This window comes from Nannospalax galili, unplaced genomic scaffold, assembly GCF_000622305.1.
Source record: "Nannospalax galili isolate Female #2095 unplaced genomic scaffold, S.galili_v1.0 scaffold337, whole genome shotgun sequence".
Classification (NCBI taxonomy): Eukaryota; Metazoa; Chordata; class Mammalia; order Rodentia; family Spalacidae; genus Nannospalax; species Nannospalax galili.
The window spans coordinates 1,618,882-1,637,667 of NW_008340932.1; the positions used below are offsets into that span (position 1 = coordinate 1,618,882).

The following is an 18,786-nucleotide window of genomic DNA, read 5'->3' on the forward strand; positions in this document are numbered from 1 at the left end:
AAAAAACTATAAGGAGACGCCTGTACAGGTAATAACCACTAGGTGGCAGAACAATCCAGGGAATAAGATTAGCGTCCCTCTTCAACTGTATTCCCTTACCGCACAAGGCTCAAACACTTTTCCTCCTAACCCTTCTTGCCCAACCCTTGAACAGATGAAAACTGCCAACTGCCCTGCTCCTCGCTCCTCCGACCTTTCATCAGTTTCATTTCTGAACATCTGCCATGTTCCTGGCTCAAAACTGAGGCTGCCCAGGCTCAGGAGCCTGGGACCTCTGCCCAGCCCAGAAAGGGGACCTTAGGCTATGTATATGGCCCACAAGGGGGTGAAAATTCCTTTTTAGGCGTGAAAAATACTCTTTTTCTATATAAAGCACAAGCAGGCTGGGGTGGGTCAGTGGTATGAGACCTCAGGTTCAGTACCCAGAACCAGTAGACCCAAAAAGAAGTACTTCACTTGAGATTGCCTTGACAATACTTTGGGCCTGGGGAGTAATGGCTTAGTAAAGTACTTTGCTAAGCAAGCATAAGGACCCGAGTTCCAATCCCGAGCACCCACCTTTAAAAAAAGCTAGGAAGGGCTGGAGAGATGGCTTTGCCGTTAATAACACTTGCTTAAAAAATAATAAATAAAACAAAATAAAAAAGGGGTCTAGAGAGATGGCTCAGCAGTTAAGAGCACTGGCTGCTCTTGCAGAAGACCTGGCTGGGTTCAAATCCCAGCACCCACATGACAGCTAACAACTGTCCATAACTCCAGCCATCTCTCCAGCCCCTAAATAAAATATTTTTTAAAAAATACTTGCTGTTCTTCCAGAGGACCCAGGTTCAATTCCTAGCACCCACACGGCAGCTAACAACTTTCTGTAACTCCAGTTCCAGGGGATCCAACATGCTCCTCTGGCCTCTGCGTGGGTGTTGCATGTACATAGTATAATTACATACATGCAGGCAAACACTCATACACATAAAAATAATAAAATAGTGTTTTTTTAAAGCTAGGCATGGCAGCACATACCTGTAACACCAGGGCTAGAAGGAGATGGGTAGATCCTGGGGACTCAATGGCCAGCCAGTCTAAACAATCAGTGAGCACCAGGTTCAATGATGGACTTTGTCTCAAAACAGTAAGATAGAGAGTGATAGAGGAAGACATCCTAACATCAATTTCTGGCCTCCACACATGCGTACACACACATGCATACACCAGGCACACATAGAGACACAGAACAAGAATGCATAGTGCTATAAACATGTTCGTGGGGGAGACAATTAACTGCTCACCCTGTGTTCCCACCCCCAGCACTTCACCCTGCCAAGCATACCCACGTGGCCCTAATGTTGTCAAGGAGGCTTCCCCCAGCCCCTGTCTCCTGGACCTGTGACCTCTGTTTCTTTGCATCCCTGCTTTTTTGCTGCAGGTGGGTTTTCTTACATGAAAAGGCCTACCAAGTACGGGACACTGCCATCGAGTCCTCGGTAGTTACAAAGGTGAAAGGCTTTGGACGCTATGCCAACAGAGTCATGGATGTATCCGATTATGTGACCCCACCCCAGGTATGGCGCTCCACCCCAGGGACATGTGCATGCCCACATCTGGGGAGGGCAGGGAGAAAGGCAGGGTCTTCAAGCCAGAATCCAGTGTCGTGATGCAGTAGCTATGGCACTGTTGGGTGGACATGAGTCTGCCCTCCACGGGGCAGCACTAGGCATCAGGAAGCTGGGCTTCCCCAAGACTGTGCCACACCTATACTGCAGTGGAGGACAACACATGAGGAGAACAAGAGGGGCCCCGGTGGTTAGAAAGAACTGGTTTGGAGGCTGGAGAGATGGCTCAGTGGTTAAGAACACTGACGGTTCTTGCAGAAGACCCAGCTTCGAATCCCAGCACCCACATGGCAGCTAACAACTGTCCGTAACTCCAGTTCCAGGGGATCTGACAGCCTCTTCTATCCTCCCCAGGCATCGCACAGCACGGGTGCACATACTTACATGTAGGCATAACACTCATACACATAAAATAAAAATAATAAAATTTAAAGAAAGAAAGACGGAGAGGAAAGAAGGAAGGAAGGAGAAAGAAAGAAAGAAAGAAAGAAAGAAAGAAAGAAAGAAAGAAAGAAAGAAAGAAAGAAAGAAAGAAAGAAAGAAGGAAAGAAAGAAACTAGTTTGGATACCCCAGGATGTTAGCCCTGCTACTGTGGCCACATCTCATAATCAGAACCCAGGCTTCCTTTCCTGTAGAGTGGGAATGATTGTAGACTAAAGCTTTTTATCTCTCCCTTCTCCTCCTCCTAAGGGTACCTCTGTCTTTGTCATCATCACCAAAATGATTGTTACTGAAAACCAGGTGCAAGGATTCTGCCCAGAGGTGAGGGGGCAAGGAGGGTTCAATGAAGCAGGTCAGGGAAGATTATTGGTGAGAGCAGGGTGGGTGGTGTAAACAGAGGTCCAAGGTCCAGCTTGGAGCTATGACTACCCCTACTATGGTAGACTGTAGGAGGGGTAGGAGCCAAGGGACCCACCAGGGTCCTTCATACACCTGCCACCCTGTTCCCCCACAGAATGAGGAGAAGTACCACTGCGTGTCTGACAGCCAGTGTGGGCCTGAGCGCTTTCCGGGTGGGGGTGAGTGCAGCCATTTCCTCCCCCCACACAATCCCAAGGCATTCATGGGACCCTGAAAGGCAGTGACTCCTCCACAGAGAAAGCCCACCAGAGGAGAGAGGGTGGGAACCAGCCTTCTCTGTGGAATTCTGACATTACAAGGCCTGCTGGGTGTCTTACCCAGCAGAGGATGCAAAGGTGCCATGGCTCCTGCCCCAGGCGTTCAGTCTAGGGATTGCAGTGACAGAGTGTGGTGGGTGGGGTGGCAAGTAGAGCCAAGGAGGTGTGAAGGACTGGGGAGCCCCTGGGGAGTGAGCAAGATTAATTCTAAGAGGTGGCCAGGCCTGGAGATGGTAACATTAAGAATGGGCCTGAAGATTAGGAGGATTTAGCAGGACGGACAGGGCTTCCCATAGGCATTCCAGGAAGAGGGAGAGCTCAGGCTCAGAGTTTAGAAAGAGCAAGGAAGAAGGGTCCTGGGTGGTTGGCACATGTGCCGCAGGTCAGCGTGCCTTGCTCTGCCTGTGCTGTCCCTCCACCTTCCAGGGATCCTAACTGGCCGCTGCGTGAACTATAGCTCTGTGCTCCGAACCTGTGAGATCCAGGGCTGGTGCCCCACCGAGGTGGACACTGTGGAGATGTAAGGATGTGTCTGTTGCCAGTGTGGGGGTTTGGAGACTGTGAGCATCCCCAAGTTTGTGGAGGGGTTTGTGTCTCCTCGAGTAGTGTTCTTTCCTGGGGTGGGGAAGTGATCTCCAGGTGTCACCTCCTCTGCCTCTCACCCTCACTCCCACAGGCCCTTGATCTATGAGAGGTCTCCTTTCAGAATACCCACCAGGAAAGGGTCCTAGGAAAAACCTTCTGTCTCTCTGCTTCTTCTGAGAGCTGAGGCCCTGTTGTCGCCCACAGGCCTGTCATGATGGAAGCTGAGAACTTCACTATTTTCATCAAAAACAGCATCCGTTTCCCCCTCTTCAACTTTGAGAAGTGAGTCTTTGCTTCCTCCCCCATTCAGTCTGCCATGTCCCCCCCCCCACTTTCTCTTCATCTTCCCATCTCCCTGGGGTTCTTATTCCCAATCTCCCTGCAAGCCTTGACCCTTAGGTAGTTTGGGGGGCTGATGGCTCTGCCAGTCTCCCTGCCCTGGAGCTCTGAATCCACATGGGAGCTTTGCTTGGGCCACTTAACCTGACACAGAGATTGGAGCCTGGGGTGCTGGTCTCTTACCTTTCTTCCCACCTCAAGCCCTCAAGTGGTCGTTTCTTTTGTCTTAGTTTGCAATCATTGCATTGACTCATTCATTCAGCAACTATTTGGTGGGCATCAGCCATGTACAAACCATCATGCCAAGTGCCGCAGAGGTGGATAAAGTAATTAGGAAAGATTCTGGCTGCCAGGAGGCCCAGCCTAGTAGTCAGGACACTAGACATGGACATCCGTAGCCCTATTATAGGATGGAGAGTGATAGGGGTTAAAAAACCATGCGGGGGGGCTGGAGAGATGGCTCAGCGGTTGAGAGCACTGGCAGCTCTTGCAAAGGACCCAGGTTTGATTCCCAGCACCCACATGGCAACTAACAATGGTCTGTTCCAGGGGATCTGATGCCCTCTTCTGACTTCCTTGGGCATTGCATGACACGGGTGCACTTACATACATGCAGACAATACAGTCATAAACATAAAATATATATAATAAATAATTTTTTAAAAAACATGGAGACATGGCTCAGCAGTTAGGAGCACTGGCTGCTCTTGCAGAGGACCTGGGTTCAATTCCCAGCACTCATATGGCAGCTAACAAACATGTATAACTCCAGTTCCAGGGGAATCCAATGCCCTCTTCTGACCTCCATGAGCATTGTGCTATACCGGTGCACTTACATACATGCAGGCAATACACTCTTACACATAAATTAAAAACAATAAATTTGAAAGAAAATCACACAGGGAAAAAGGGGTAACTGGGGAGTGCCTGAGAGCAAATGCCCCTGCCAGGGTGCGGAAGGTGTGAAGCCCCCAGAAGACTGGTGAAAACTTAGGCATAATTATCTGCACTTTGATCCTGCACCTTATCTCTCCCTTTTGTCCCCAGGGGAAACCTCTTGCCCAACCTGACAGCCAGGGACATGAAGACGTGCCGCTTCCACCCTGAAAAGGCCCCATTTTGCCCCATCTTGAGGGTAGGGGACGTGGTTAAGTTTGCCGGCCAGGATTTTGCCAAGCTGGCCCGCACGGTAAGGCCCTGCTTCCTTGTCCCTGACCCCAGCCAGCCCTGAAAGCCTCAGCCCTCCCATATCCTTCAGGGGAGGCCACTGGGATGCTGGGAAGGAGCTGCAGCAAGACACCAGTTGGTGGAAGCATCCCAGGCCACAGGTGTCTTTGTCCCTTAATCCCATCCATCCATCCTGGGGCCCACAGCACTCTTGCCTCTACTTCCCCAAGCCTCAGTTTGCCATTCATTCCCATCATCACATTTCACCTTACACAGACTTTTGCACTCTTTAAAGGAGCCACACAATGGGAAAGCGGATCGGTGGCAGTTTTCTGTCTCCTGTCCTGTACCTCAGGGACTTTGAGGCCATGAGTTCTTCCCCTGGAAACATCGCTTTCTCACTTTCTTTCCTCCATGCCCCACTTCCCACCTTGAGACTGGGAGGAAATCACTCATCACAAACCCTCACCCCCAACAAAACACAGAAGGGAACTTATATCTGGCCTCTTCTTCAGGGTGGAGTTCTGGGCATTAAGATCGGCTGGGTGTGTGATTTGGACAAAGCCTGGGACCAGTGCATCCCCAAGTACTCCTTCACTCGGTTGGATGGGGTTTCTGAGAAGAGCAGCATCTCCCCTGGTTACAATTTCAGGTAAGCCCCATCCGTGTCCTGGGACATCAGGGACAGAGACCACAGGCAGCTCCAAAGTTCATCGCAAGCAGAAATGCATATTGGGAGGAAAGTTCCCACATTCTCCTTCTGGCCCCCATCAGATTTCAACTCAGACTTGGGAAGGACTTTTTTTTTAATTATTTTTATTTTATGTGTATGAGTGTATTGCCTGCGTGTATGCACATATGCCTGCGTCGTGCAATGCCCACAGAGGTCAGAAGAGGACATCGGATCCCCTGGAACTGGAGTTATGAAGAGTCGTTATCCACCATGTGGGTGCTGGGAATCAAACCTGGGTCCTCTGCAAGAGCAGCCAGTGCTCTTAATCACTGATCCATCTCTCCAGCCCCAGGAAGGACATTCTCACAGCAATTCCTGATGGGTGGTCTGTGCTGTGAAGTAAAAGATCCAGCGAAGGAGTCTGCTAAGTAGTTAGACCACATGGTCCAGTTCTCATGGAGTGCCAGATTCTAGGATTCGTCACTGACTCCTAGCTCTGGCCCTGAAGCTGTAATGTGCCTACATCATGCCTAGATAGCACCATGGTCTGTCCTGTGTCTGAATTTTCCAAGGGTCTTTTCCCTCCCCCACCCCAGTAAAGGCAATAGCTGGTATCATTTCATTTTCCAAGGTGGCAGCTTGTGTTTCTTTCCAGAACCAGGAAATTCTATGAATCACAGATAACAGTAATGATCATTAGTTTTTCTTCAATGCCTTTCAAAACTTTTGTATAGTCTTTTAAATATCATCTATTTACAGTCCCAGTAATTCTTGAGATCTAAAGGATTTTTTTGAGGTTTTTCCATTTGGAAGAAAGGAAAAGAGAAGAAGCACAAGGTGAACTATTGGAATAGCTGAGGCCCTTGAACAAGCCCTGACCTCCTCCCCAACTCATTTTGTCATCTGTGAAATGGATAGTGCTGTTGTTCACCTGATGAACTTACTGGCCAACAGATGCTTTGTTTTCCGTGTGTGTGTGTGTGTGTGTGTGTGTGTGTGTGTGTGTGATGTGTGCATGTCTATGCATGTGTGTGTTACTGTGGGTGCACATGTGCCACGGAGCTCACGTGGAGGTCAGAGGACAACCTTGGTGTTAGTCCTTGCTTTCTACCTTGTTTGTGACTTGTATACACTGTGTACATCAGGCTAGTTGGTGTGCATGCTTCTGGTAATTCTCCATTCTTTGTCTCCCATTTCCTGGTAAGGGTGCACTGGAATTACAGACGTGTGCTGCTTGTCTGGCTTTTAAATGCATTCTGGAGATCCAAACTCAAATATCCAAACTCAGGTCTTCAGGCTTGCATGGAAGCACTTTACCCACTGAGCCATCTCCCTAGTCCTTCCCTTAATTTTTGAAGACCCCCCCAAATTCTTGACAGGATCCTAAGTGTGTAGTGTCATATGCTAAATAAGCTAAGTAGACTAAATAGGCAGTGATTGGGGGGAGGATACATGTAAGAATAAATTTGCTACATATTCAAAGAATTGTTACTCAAAATTCTCTTTGTTGTAGAATTCTCCAGTATAATGGCATGTATAGCTACATTTCTTTTCTTGTTCCTGTGACCAAAAAAAAAAAACCTGACAAAGCTATTTATTTATTTATTTATTTATTTTGGCCTTTTTGAAACAGAGTTTCCCTGTAGCCCCAGCTGGCCTGGAACCCACTATGTAGACCAGGCTGGCCTTGAATTCACAGAGATCCACCTGCCTCTGCCTCCCAAGTGCTGGGAATACAGGCGTGCACCACCACACCTGGCTGATAAAAGCAGTTTAAAGAAGGAAGAGTTTATTTGGGTTCATAGTTTGATGGTCCAGACTATATAGTGGGGAAGTCATGGCAGCAGGAACATAAGGTGGTTGATCATATTGCATTCTCAGTCAGGAAGCAAAGAGAGATGTTCCACTAACTTCCTCCTTTTTATATGCAGTGATAGCATCACATTTAGGTTGGGTTTTCCTACCTAAGTTAAATACTGTCACAGACACACCCAGAAGTTTGTCTCCTGGATGATTTTAAGTCCTGCCAAGTTCATAAACAAGATTAACTCTTTGTCAACCTGATGCCCAAACTAATCATTTTTCAATCATAGCATTACATCCTTGGTCCCTAAAGTCTCAAGTTTCTTTCATAATGAAAAAGGCATTTAGTCCTTCTTTCAAAGTCCCAAACATCTTCACAGTTCCCAAATTGTTCAAAAATGTAAATGAAGAGTCTCTTATGAGACTCAGGACATCTTTTAACCATGAGCCCCTATAAAATCAAAACTACAAGTTACATACCTTCAATATGCAATAGCACAAAGTAAACATCCCCATCCCAGAAAGGAAGAATGGGGGGTTAGCAAGGAAGGATTGGGCCTAAGGAAGACTGGAACACAGCAGAGGAAACACGAATCCTGTAGCTGCAACAGCCTTTGGTAGTCCCAGTTGTCCAGTTCTTCTGCCCACTATATACATAGACTCTGTCTTTGGGAGCTCCACTCTATGCCTTCAGTGCTTCATCACAGAAACTCCACAGTTCTAGCATCTCCAACATCCTGGAGTCTCTATTGCAACTTACTCTTCAACATCCCAGCTTCTGGCATTGGCTTCTTGATGCCTCCTTGCAGGGAATCCCACCCTGCTGCCATCGTCAGCTTCAGTGGCTTTCTGGAACCTTGGTGCTAACCTCCCAGACTCCACCGTTCTCTCATCTTTCATGCCTGCAAAACTAGTGCCATGTGGACAATGCTGCCAAGTTCTCCTGCCAGCTCAAGACGTGGCCTGACCCCCCGTAGATCACAGTTGCAGTAGCCTTTGTGTGCCTTTGAGGCCAATCCTGGGGAAACACTTTCCTAGGTGGCCGTTTGGAGCAGGGAATACCCATGGTGGCATTCTCCATGTGTATGCTTTCTCTTTAGCAAATGAATTTACATTTTCATAAATTAGAGCCTTCTATGGGTGGGGACTTGCCCTCAGGGCACCTTTCCTATTATCCTGGTGCAGAGCAGTGGTTTCTCTTTAATGGTGATAATCTCTCCAACAACTGCAGCCACTTTCTTTAGACCATCTCTGTCTTCAACTTGAATTGCTCACATCTTTCTTCACCATTCTGCACATTTTCCATGTCTTTCTGCTCCACTTGCCTCTCTCTCTCTCTCTCTCTCTCTCTCTCTCTCTCTCTAGACCTGGATAAGGGCAAGGAGTGTCAACCATGCCACAGCCTGAATGCTATCCTATCTTGAAATTTCCTCCATCAAACAAATTGGTCCATTACTTTTTAATTTAGCCTCACTCAAATTCTCAGGACATGGACAAAATACAGTCACATTCTTTGTCAGAGGGTAACACAAATGGCCTCAAACCTGGTTCCTAACAGAGTCCTTGTTCCCCTCTGAAACCTCTTGAGCACAGTCTTTACTGTCTTCATTTCCATTAGCATTCTGGTCTGCCACCAAAGTGGACCACTGATCTCAGCTTACATTGTTCTAGGGCTTCCCTGGCCTGAAACCTGAAACTCTTTCACATTCTGCCTAAAAACAAGTTCTAAAGGCCTATAAACCACATGGTTAAGTGTTAAGCTTATTGCAGCAATGACCCCACTCCTGGCACTAGTTTTCCATATTAGTTACTTTTCTCATTTCTGTGACAAAAGCAATCGAGGGAGAAAGGACTTATTTGGGCCCAAGATTTGAGGGTACAATCCATAATATGGAAAGGAGGCAGGAAGCAGGAGCATGAGGTGGCTGGTCCCGTTGCATCCTCAGTTAGAAGCAGAGAGAGGTGAATGCTGGTTCCACTTGGTTTCTCCTTTCAGTTTGGTAAGGACTCTAGCCCATGGAATGGTGCTGCCTACATGCAGGGCTGGTCCTCACGACTGTTAAACCTCTTTGGAAAAGTCCTCACAGACATGCCCAGGGGTTGCTGTCCTGGGTGTTTCTAAATCTCATCAAATTGACAATCGAAACTAACTATCACAATAACCCACTTGTTTTCACCTTACTTTGTAACTTTAAAAAATAATTGCCCACCCCATTAAGTTTTATATTTGATAGTTTAAAATATATATGTATGTTCTCTGGAAAGAAGAATTTTTATAAAAATTGAAATTGCTTTCATAATCAACTCCAGAGTTTAAAAAACCATAGGAAACAACACATATTTTAAAGTAGGTTAAAAATACTGTTTGGCTCACTGGAAGAAATTGGCATATTTATTCAGTCAGTTCATCACACTGAGATCAATACAAAGGATATTTGTATGGTGGCTTAAAAATAGTCATATGTTTTAATAAAATGTTCATAATCTAAAATGCAACTTTTCATACTTATAACTTCTCTTTGCTGATTGGAAATTCTTCAGTCCTCCAAATAACTGATGTGGCAAAAATGTTTAAAAAGACCAGGACTTCTATGAAGTCCCAAACTCCTGGTGTCATACATTTTTAGAACAGTGTCTTTCATTTGAGGAAACACTGCTTTAGCATTCTCGACCTCCATTATGCGGTGGCTTTGCCCCATCTAGGCACAGCAGGGCTAAGATACACTTAGTCCTAAATAAGCTTCAATTGGAGGTATAGCTGTAGCTCCATCAGTAGAGTGCTTGCCTAGCATGCACAAAGCCCTGAGTTTCATCCCCAGCTCAAGAAGCCTTATAAAACTGGGAGTGGCAGCACGTGCCTGAAATCCTAGCACTCAGCAGGTGGAATCAGGAAGATTAGAAGCTCAAGGGCATCCTTGGCTACACAGAGAATCTGAAGTCAGACTGAGCTGAGTCCCTGTCTCAAATAAAAATAAATAAATAAACAAAAATAAATAAATAAATAAATGTTTGGATTGTTTGAGCAAGTCTGGACAGAGGCTCTCTAAGGACTTTGCCAATGTAATTCCCAGGGTTTAAGGGAAACCATCTGAGAGACTTGAACCCTTCTGAATGTTCTAAGTAACTTACTCTCATGCCAAAGCTTCCTAGGAGTAAGAAGAAAAATGTTCCCTTTACAAAGGGGCAAATAGCCCAGCTGGACACTGAGATTTGAAAAAAAAAGTTCCCAGAGGGCCTGAGGAACAGTGCCATCAGGAGACATCTGGTATCCAGGCCATGTAGGGGACTCTGCCCAAGTTCTCTTACATCCCTTCACCTGGGTCCTCACCAACAACCCTCATTACAGCTTTGGAGCTACTGACACTCAAGGCCAAACTGAGTTCTGAGGGGGAGCCACAAGGTCATGTGGTTTCTATATGATAAATTTATGCTCTTGTTTAAAATCTCACAGAGCTACTTATCAGTAGGAATGACACTCATTACCAGAATGCAAAGCATTGTGTGCTTTGGCTAATTATTCATCACCCACACTATAAGGTAGAGGCTGTAATCCCCCCACTTTATAAATGAGAAAAGGGAGGCTCATTGAGTTGAATCACTTAGCCAAGGTCACACATCTAGTACATTGGAGACCTACTGCAAATATGTGTTCTTGCATGATTACCGCAACCAGGAAGGGTAGGGACATTCACTCTTGTTAACTGTCAGTAAAACATGCCTGTGTGGTTACTACTTTCTGCCCTGCTGAAAAACAAAGAATTTGAGTTCCAGGGGAGCGAAAGGGTATCAGACGCCAGAAGCACAATTCATGGCCTGGCCCTTTGCCTCCCAAACAAGCTCATTCTTCTTTCCCTCCAGCAGAGGCCAGATTTCTCACCACCCCGTTGTTGCCATTTTCTCTGGAGAGAGTGGAATTATTCAGATGCGATTCAGCCTTGCTTTGATCTGCACATTTGATATCCAGGGGCAGCTAGAGATTCCATCACTAGATTCCATCCATCTTTCCATCCCTAATTACTTCTGTGGCTCCTTTCCGTGCCTCCCCCTCCCCTGCTCTCTGCAACTTTTTGCCTGCAGAATCATTGATTTTGAGACTGTATAGGTATTGAAGACCCCTTGGGTACATCTAGACAGAGCAAAGTTGTCCCTTTACTGATCAGGAAACAGAAACCCCAAAGGGGAAATGATTTGTCTAAGGTCACAGGAGCATCTTAATGTAGCCTTAGAGGTCATTTGATCCCAGTTCCTACATCTGTCTTCCTGAGGCATGACCCCAAGCAAAAGGCTGTTTCCTAAGGTCACCCATTTGTCATGAGACAGCTCCAGCTACTGGCAAAGTAGCCTTAGGGCAACCCAAAGTGCATCTCCCTTTAATCCCCACCTAATGGACTTGATTCTCTCCATCTAAATTAATCTCCGTATGATCTCTAAATGTTTCTAGTCTTTCTCCACCTGCAATTTAGGAGAGATTTTTTTTTATTTCAAGGTTTTTCTATTCTATAAAACCAAAAATTCTAAAAGATACTTTAACTTAATGGTTTTGTGAAGCTTTTTTTCCCCCAGGTACATTGAGGGTGCAGTCATCTGGATTTGTGGATGTAGAGTCATCTGGGCACAGTGTAGCTGGCAAGAATTACCAGTTCATCCTGAAACTTAGACACAAGGCTATGAGCCTTGGGACAGGCTCCTGCAGCCCAGATGGACCATCAGTTCCCCGAGGCAGGATTTAAAGTTGTGCTGGTAACTTGTGATGTGGATGCATGATGAGTTTATGTGGAAGTACATGTGGTTATTAGTGGGTGGCTATGTAAGGCTGAATGAGAGCATCTCTCTCTCTCTCTCTCTCTGTGTGTGTGTGTGTGTGTGTGTGTGTGTGTGTGTGTGTTAAGTATTGATGGTGCAATGACAGATTAATAATAATACTGTATCTGTCAGGGTCTCAGCTGGAAACAGATGGCATACTTAAATTGGGTAATCTGAGGATAGCTTAATAAAGGATGGCTTTGAAAGTGTGGGCAGGGTACAGGAAAACCACAGGGCCTTGGGACAGTAACAGGACATGAGTTAGCACCTGGGACTAGAGGGGAAAAGGCAGGAGGCAGTGGCTGAAACTGTAGAGACACAGGCCTGTAAAAGGAGGACAGCCTGATGGGGTGTGGCCCAGGCAGCCCTACCAGTAGCTAGAGCAGAGGCAAACAGCCCATGAGGCAGCCCAAGGCAGGGAGAAACATGGACCAGATGAGAGTTCCAGTCCAACCCCTAACAACACTCATCTGTGAGTTGCAGCCCTCTAGTCTCTAACCCTTTTATGCCTCTGTTAAAAGCATTAGACCATCATCCAAGAAAAATGCATGAACTTTACAGACGAGCAATTTGCAAGTGGTTTCTTTCTTTCTTTTTTTTTCTTTTCTTTTGTCTTTTTTGAGACAGGATCTCCCTGTAGCCCCAGCTGTCCTGGAACTCACTATGTAGACCAGGCTGGCCTCGAACTCACAAGATCCCCCTGCCTCTGCCTCCCAAGTGCTGGGATTAAAGGCGTGCACCACCACGCCCAGCAGTTTTTTTTCTTAAGGAATATTTTATCTACAAATAAAAGCTTATTTAAAAAACATTCTTTCAAACTATGGCTATAACTCAGTGATAGAGCTCTTTCCTAGAACATACAAGGCCTTGGTCTTGGGTTCAGCCCCTAGCACTCGTCCAAAACATACTTTTTCTACAAGTGAGATGCACTCAGTAATAACAGGGACTTCCTTCATAGGAAGTTGCCAACCCAGATAGGGAGAAGTTGGGAAGTTTCCCTCCAGTTCCGTTTTTATGCATCATATGTATGCAGCATAAAATTCTGCCTTTGAAGACCTTAAAAAGCCCAGTCCTTGTCCTAGATGAAGAGCCCCTAAAGTTGAATCTGCAAAACCCTTTCACACTGATTTTTTGGCCTGATTCACAGTTCACCACACCATCCCACCCACCAAGGATGACTCAGAAAGTTTTTGGGACCTGCCGGACATTACCCAGACTCACCAAGATTCAAAGCCAGGAGCCTGGTCCATGTCCACTAATAATTCACTTTCTACCATTATATGATCTGCAAGACCTCCCAAAAAAGTAGCCATAAGATGAATAGTGGTGACTGTTGGTAGAGGAACAGAGGAGTGCATTTAGCAATGTCTGATTTTTTATTTCTCCTCTGAGAGTTCCCAACACAGCTTTGCTACTAAAAGGCAACGCAGTTTTGGATTCTTCACTTGGTGTCTGGGACAAAAAAGCATTTGTTCAGCTGTTAGATGCTCCTCATGTGGTGTCTCTAGCACGAGTTCCATGTTGGAAATGCACACACAGCAGCTTTCATGAAGCGCCATGGTTTGGCCCCAGTCCCCCTTCCATGTTGCAGCAGGCCAACGACAGAGACAGAACCTAAGTATGCCCCTGGCTTTCATCATTGTTTCTACAATCTGGATGTCTCCTCCTTCCAAAAACCATAGACTATGTGTCTAGAACAGAACACAGTCCTTCAGTCATTTCCACAGAAACACCAGAAGGCCCTTTTCCGTAGCACTCATGGTGTGCTTGAATTCCCCATGACTCTTTTTCTACATCACCTTCTTGAGGTGGCAGCAGGAGGTGTGATGATTCAAGTGATCCTGGGTTTACACATCTTCTTATAATGTTCATGCCCTCCTGTCTACACACTAACTGATATTATTAATAGAAAATATGATCTAGCACTGACTGGGAGCTGGGAACCCACCCAGCAAGGGCTCTTTGGGGGTTATCTCCTCAAGGCTGAGGAATTCTGGGTCTCGGGCTTCTCATTTACCTGGCCAAGGCCACATGCCTTATATGTAGGGGTTCAAACACTAACAGCCTAGTTCTGCTGCCTGCACTCCAGCAAGTAAGCTGGTAGGATCGGTGTGGTTGCCTGCACATGGTCCAGGCTAGCCTGTAACTCACTATGTAACCCAGGCTAACCTCAAACTCACAGTATCCCTCCTGCCCTCCTAATGCTGGATGACTTGTATGCAGTACCCCATCAACTAATCAGCTAATAGTATGTCTTAAACTATCAGCAACAGACTTTTAAAGCATTTCTATTTATTTATTTATTTACTTTTTTGTGTATGAGTGTTATGCCTGTATATGTGTATATTGAGTACACCTGTGTCATGCAATGCCTGAGGAGGACAGAGGAGGACGTTGGATCCCCTAGAACTAGAGTTACGGATGGTTATTAGCCACCATGTTGGTACTGGGATTCAAACCCGGGTCCTCTGGGAGAGCACTCAGTGCTCTTAACTGCTGAGCTATCTCTCCAGCCCCACAAGAGACAACTTTGTAAATGTCTGCTTTTACAGTGGATCAGGTCCCTAGACTCTAAGTAAATAAACCTGGCTTTCAGCCCTTCTTTCATGGGAGGAGTCCCAGCCGGCTCTAAGGATGTGGCCCCCATCCCAGATGCAATGAGAATGCCAGGAGATATTTTCCTATCAGTACAGTATCAACTGTAAAAGTGTATTTCAGCTGGCAAAATTACTTCCCAGCAGGCAAAGCTTTGCTGAGAACACCACCTCCTTTCACCAAGAAACCCAAATTCCAGGCCCAAGTTTTCCCTCACAAGTCAAACCCAGATCCCGCATGCTTGTTGCTGTTTTCCCTGCTGTTATAACAGCTTTGGGTCCTGCTTTAGGAAGGAGTTTCCACCACTCTATGGGAGGACAGATCATTTCTAAACAGATGTCTGAGAGCTTCCAAGGGATTTGTACATCATGATAAAAACCCTTCTCCATTCAGCAAACATTATTGACTGCTGATTGCTGCGAATGTCAGCTCAATGTGCAGAAGCACTTGGAAGGCTTGGCACTATCAGGAGTTAAAATTGGCCTTGCATTTCCTTGCACAAGGATATTCAGGCCTCGAGAGGGATAACCCTTGTGGATAATGAGGGGATGACTTTGAAGGTCTCTTCCAGCTTCTGCTTCTGTCACATGCTGGGCTTTGTGACTGACAGGGAGGTGAACGAGGCCAGTTCCTGGGATGAGGGGAATGATACTGAATTCAAATAACAAAACTCTTTATACAAAAAAAAAAAAAATACCATCAGCTCTCCATGTCCGCAGGTTCTACATCTGTGGACACTGCCAAACATGGATCGAAGACATCTGAGGAAATAATTGTGCCTGTCCCAAATAAGAGCAACTTTTAAAATGCCTGCTTATTCCCTAAACAATATAGCAGATCCACTATTCACACAGCATAGGTGCTGCATTGGATAGTATGAGTGATCTAGGAATGATTTGAGATACTCAGGGGAGTTTGCATAACTTATAGTCAAATGCCATGCCATTCTCTATAAGGCATCTGAGTATCTCTGGATTTGGGTATCTGCAGGAGCTCCCAGACCCAACCTTCTAGGAATACCGAGGGATGACTGTATATTTTGCTCAGACAAGCTAAGAATAATTAAGGTGGGGCTAGAATGCCAGGAATGGTGGCACACGACTTAATCTCAGCCCTCCAGAGGCAGAGGCAGTCAGATCTCTATGTTCCAGGCAGGCTGGGACTAGGAAGACCCTGTCAAAAACAACAATAAAAACAAACATAAAAAGAAAAGATGGGGCTGGAGATGTGGCTCACTTTGTAGACTTTGAGCCTAGCATGCATGTGGCCATGGGTTTGATGTTCAGCACCACATAAAACCAGGCATGGTGGTACACACCTGTTATCGCAGCACTTAGGAAGTAGAGGCAGAAGGATCAAAAGTTCAAGGTCAGCCTCAGCTACATACCAAGTGTGAGGTCAACCTGGGCTTCAGGAGACCCTGCCTCAAACAAACAAACAAACAAACAAAAACCATAAAGAATAATCAAGTCGAAGAAGTTAGAGCCCAGGATGCAAGTTTATACCAGAGACAGTGTGATTGTGAGCAAGTCTCTTCTCTGTGAGTCTCAGTTTCCTCCTCCATAAAATGGGCTGATTAAAGGTGATCATCTTTAAAATACAAAAAACAAAAAAAAAACTTTTTTAGGTCTAACAGCCTAAATTAACACGAGTGGGTATGTGGGGAAGGGCTTTGGCTCTCAAGGTGCTGAAGCATGCACCGTTATTTATAGCCCTATCACGCTGGGATGGAACTTCAACCCTGCTCTGCAGAAGCACATGTGACAAATGATTTATTACAGTAATTGACGTTTGTACTTACTCATCCTTTATCTGTTGCCGCTAATGGCACAAGGGAACACATACGCAAAGTGTCTCAGTGCTCTACGGCCTCAGAAATTCTCCATTTGATCCAGTGTGGGGATGTCCTAGCTGGTCACAGAACAAGTATTTCCATGAAGGTCCCAGTGAGAAGGCACACTCAGCTGGGACTTAGGAAGAAATGTACAGCAGAGGAACCAACGTGGAAACCGAAGCAGGTAGAGAGGAGGACACAGTGAGCCATTCCTACTCTGGATCTATAGCTGTTGTGTGAAGAAGAGGAGCCTAGATGTAAGCCAGGGTCCCTAGCAGGAGCAGCAATCACAACAGCCACACCACAGGCAAAACCAAGAATGGTCTGGGAAGCAGTAAGGAGAATAAATACCCGCCTTTTTCTCCTGCTTGCCTTCTGGCCAGTGCCTCCCTTCAACCAAACCCCAGAAACCAGAAGGCAAGGAAGCCAGAGGGAAAGAACCAGAGGGCAAGGGAACTGGCCTCCAAGAGCAATCTCTGAGGCTCTAGAACCAAGAGGAGAGCACCACACAGCAGCTTCCTGACAGCGTCTGGCTTTGGTGGTCCTTCCAGGCGGGCCTGGCAGAGAAGGCTCACATCCCTGACTGCTCCTCTCTTCCTCTTCCCCTTCCTTCCCAGTTCAGTGCTGGCAGCTGTGTGGGTCCTAGATGCTCCTCTGTTTTGTTTTTGGTTTTTTGGTAGTTCAGGGAACTGAACCCAGCACTCTGCCCGTGCTAGGCAAGTACTCTGCCACCGTGCTATTTCCAGACCTGGTCTCTCCTCTGATACTTGGGCACTGAAGTGATGCTAAGCACCTCTGTAACAAGCTCCCTGCCTCCTAAGGCTGCGGTCAGCTCCTTCTGGGCTCCTGTCTTAGGGAAGCAGTCAAGAAAGACAGAGGCTTTGGATTTGAGTAACCTGGGTTAGGATATCAGCCATTCCCCTTGCCTGAGAGAATCTGCTTTTCTGTGGCTTGTAAAACCAAGGCAGAGATTAGGCATGGTAGTGCATGCCTATAATCTCAGCGCTCAGGAAGTAGAGGCAGGAGGACTACCATGAATTTGAGACCAGCCTGGTCTACATAGCAAGTTTCAGGCCAGCCAAAGTGACGTAGTGAGACCTTGTCTTAAGAACAAAAAGAAAAAGAAAGGAGGGAAAAAAAAAAAAAAAACCAGGACTGAGGATATAGCTCAGTTCATAGAGTGCTTGTGTAAGATGCACTGGGTTCAAGCCCCAGCAATTCATAAGACAGGAATGGCTCATGACCCCATAATCTCAACACAAGGAGGTAGATACAGGAAGATGGAAGGTAAAGGTCAACCTCAGCTCATGAATTTAGAGTATGAAGCCAGCTTGGGATGCATGAGGCCCTGTCTTGAATAAAAAGGCAAGAAAATGTTGTCCAATGATCAACAGATATTAATTGAATGCTGTGTCAACATTGTGCTCACTCCTCCCCCACCTGTTCACTAGCTCAGTCAGTCCTTCAGAGTGCCCAAGGTTAGATAAACTATTTCACATAGCAAAGCAAGGGTTCAGACCTAGGAGTCTAAGGCAAAGGCGGCCACAGCAATGAAACCTCCAGCCCAAGCTCAGCTGAAGTGCATGCTCCACATATTTTATGTCCCCACACCTTCATACACATCCCACACGTGGGGGCTGCTTCCCACCAGCGGCACCTACCTTCCCACCTAGCCAGCTGCCAGATCTAAATGTTTTCTGTTTGAGAGAGAAACAGCCTGTTGTTCCCACCATGCTGGCTCCACCTGCCAAATCCAGAGAATCTGTGGAAGCCCAGCAAGTGGAAGGATGCCCTGAGGCTAGCACTGAGAAACTCAATCTCTGAGAGGTTAAGAATCTGAGAAATTCATTGGCTCTTCCAACAAGTGTTTACCCAGTCCCTTACTGGACCACCAGATATTGGACAAACACAGATGGTAAAATAGGCCCTATAGCCCACAATCCAAGTACCACAGCCCGCAAGTTCTGTGGAAGATACCCTGGGACCTGGAGGAGATGGGGCAGGCAGTGCAGGGGATTTCGCAGCTGTAGCTGACAGACACAGCTGTAGCCTGCTGTCTGGCATGTAGGCATCAGTGTAGGTGGTATCAATACTCCATTGGTCAGTTTCAAGCTACAAGGGTAAGGTCACTGAAAATGGAATTGGGAAGATATACCACAGTTGGCTATCCCAACCAGGGCTAGTGGACCCAGCCCCAGCCAGTTCTGTCCATTCCTTCCCTCCAGTACACCAGCACTCTTTCAGCTTCTCCAAAAACACAG

The 18,786-nt window shown here is 46.4% G+C and overlaps 1 protein-coding gene across 1 annotated transcript in view; it reads left to right on the forward strand.

Annotated features, from left to right (window-relative positions):
- The window catches only part of P2rx3 (purinergic receptor P2X 3), a 35,653-nt gene that overhangs the window by 9,211 nt on the left and 7,656 nt on the right, over positions 1–18,786 (forward strand). The window contains exons 2-8 of the mRNA XM_008836139.1: positions 1,421–1,556; positions 2,299–2,370; positions 2,564–2,627; positions 3,153–3,246; positions 3,516–3,593; positions 4,698–4,839; positions 5,333–5,469. Coding sequence (XP_008834361.1) covers positions 1,421–1,556; positions 2,299–2,370; positions 2,564–2,627; positions 3,153–3,246; positions 3,516–3,593; positions 4,698–4,839; positions 5,333–5,469 — 723 coding nt within the window. The remainder of the gene's footprint in view (positions 1–1,420; positions 1,557–2,298; positions 2,371–2,563; positions 2,628–3,152; positions 3,247–3,515; positions 3,594–4,697; positions 4,840–5,332; positions 5,470–18,786) is intronic.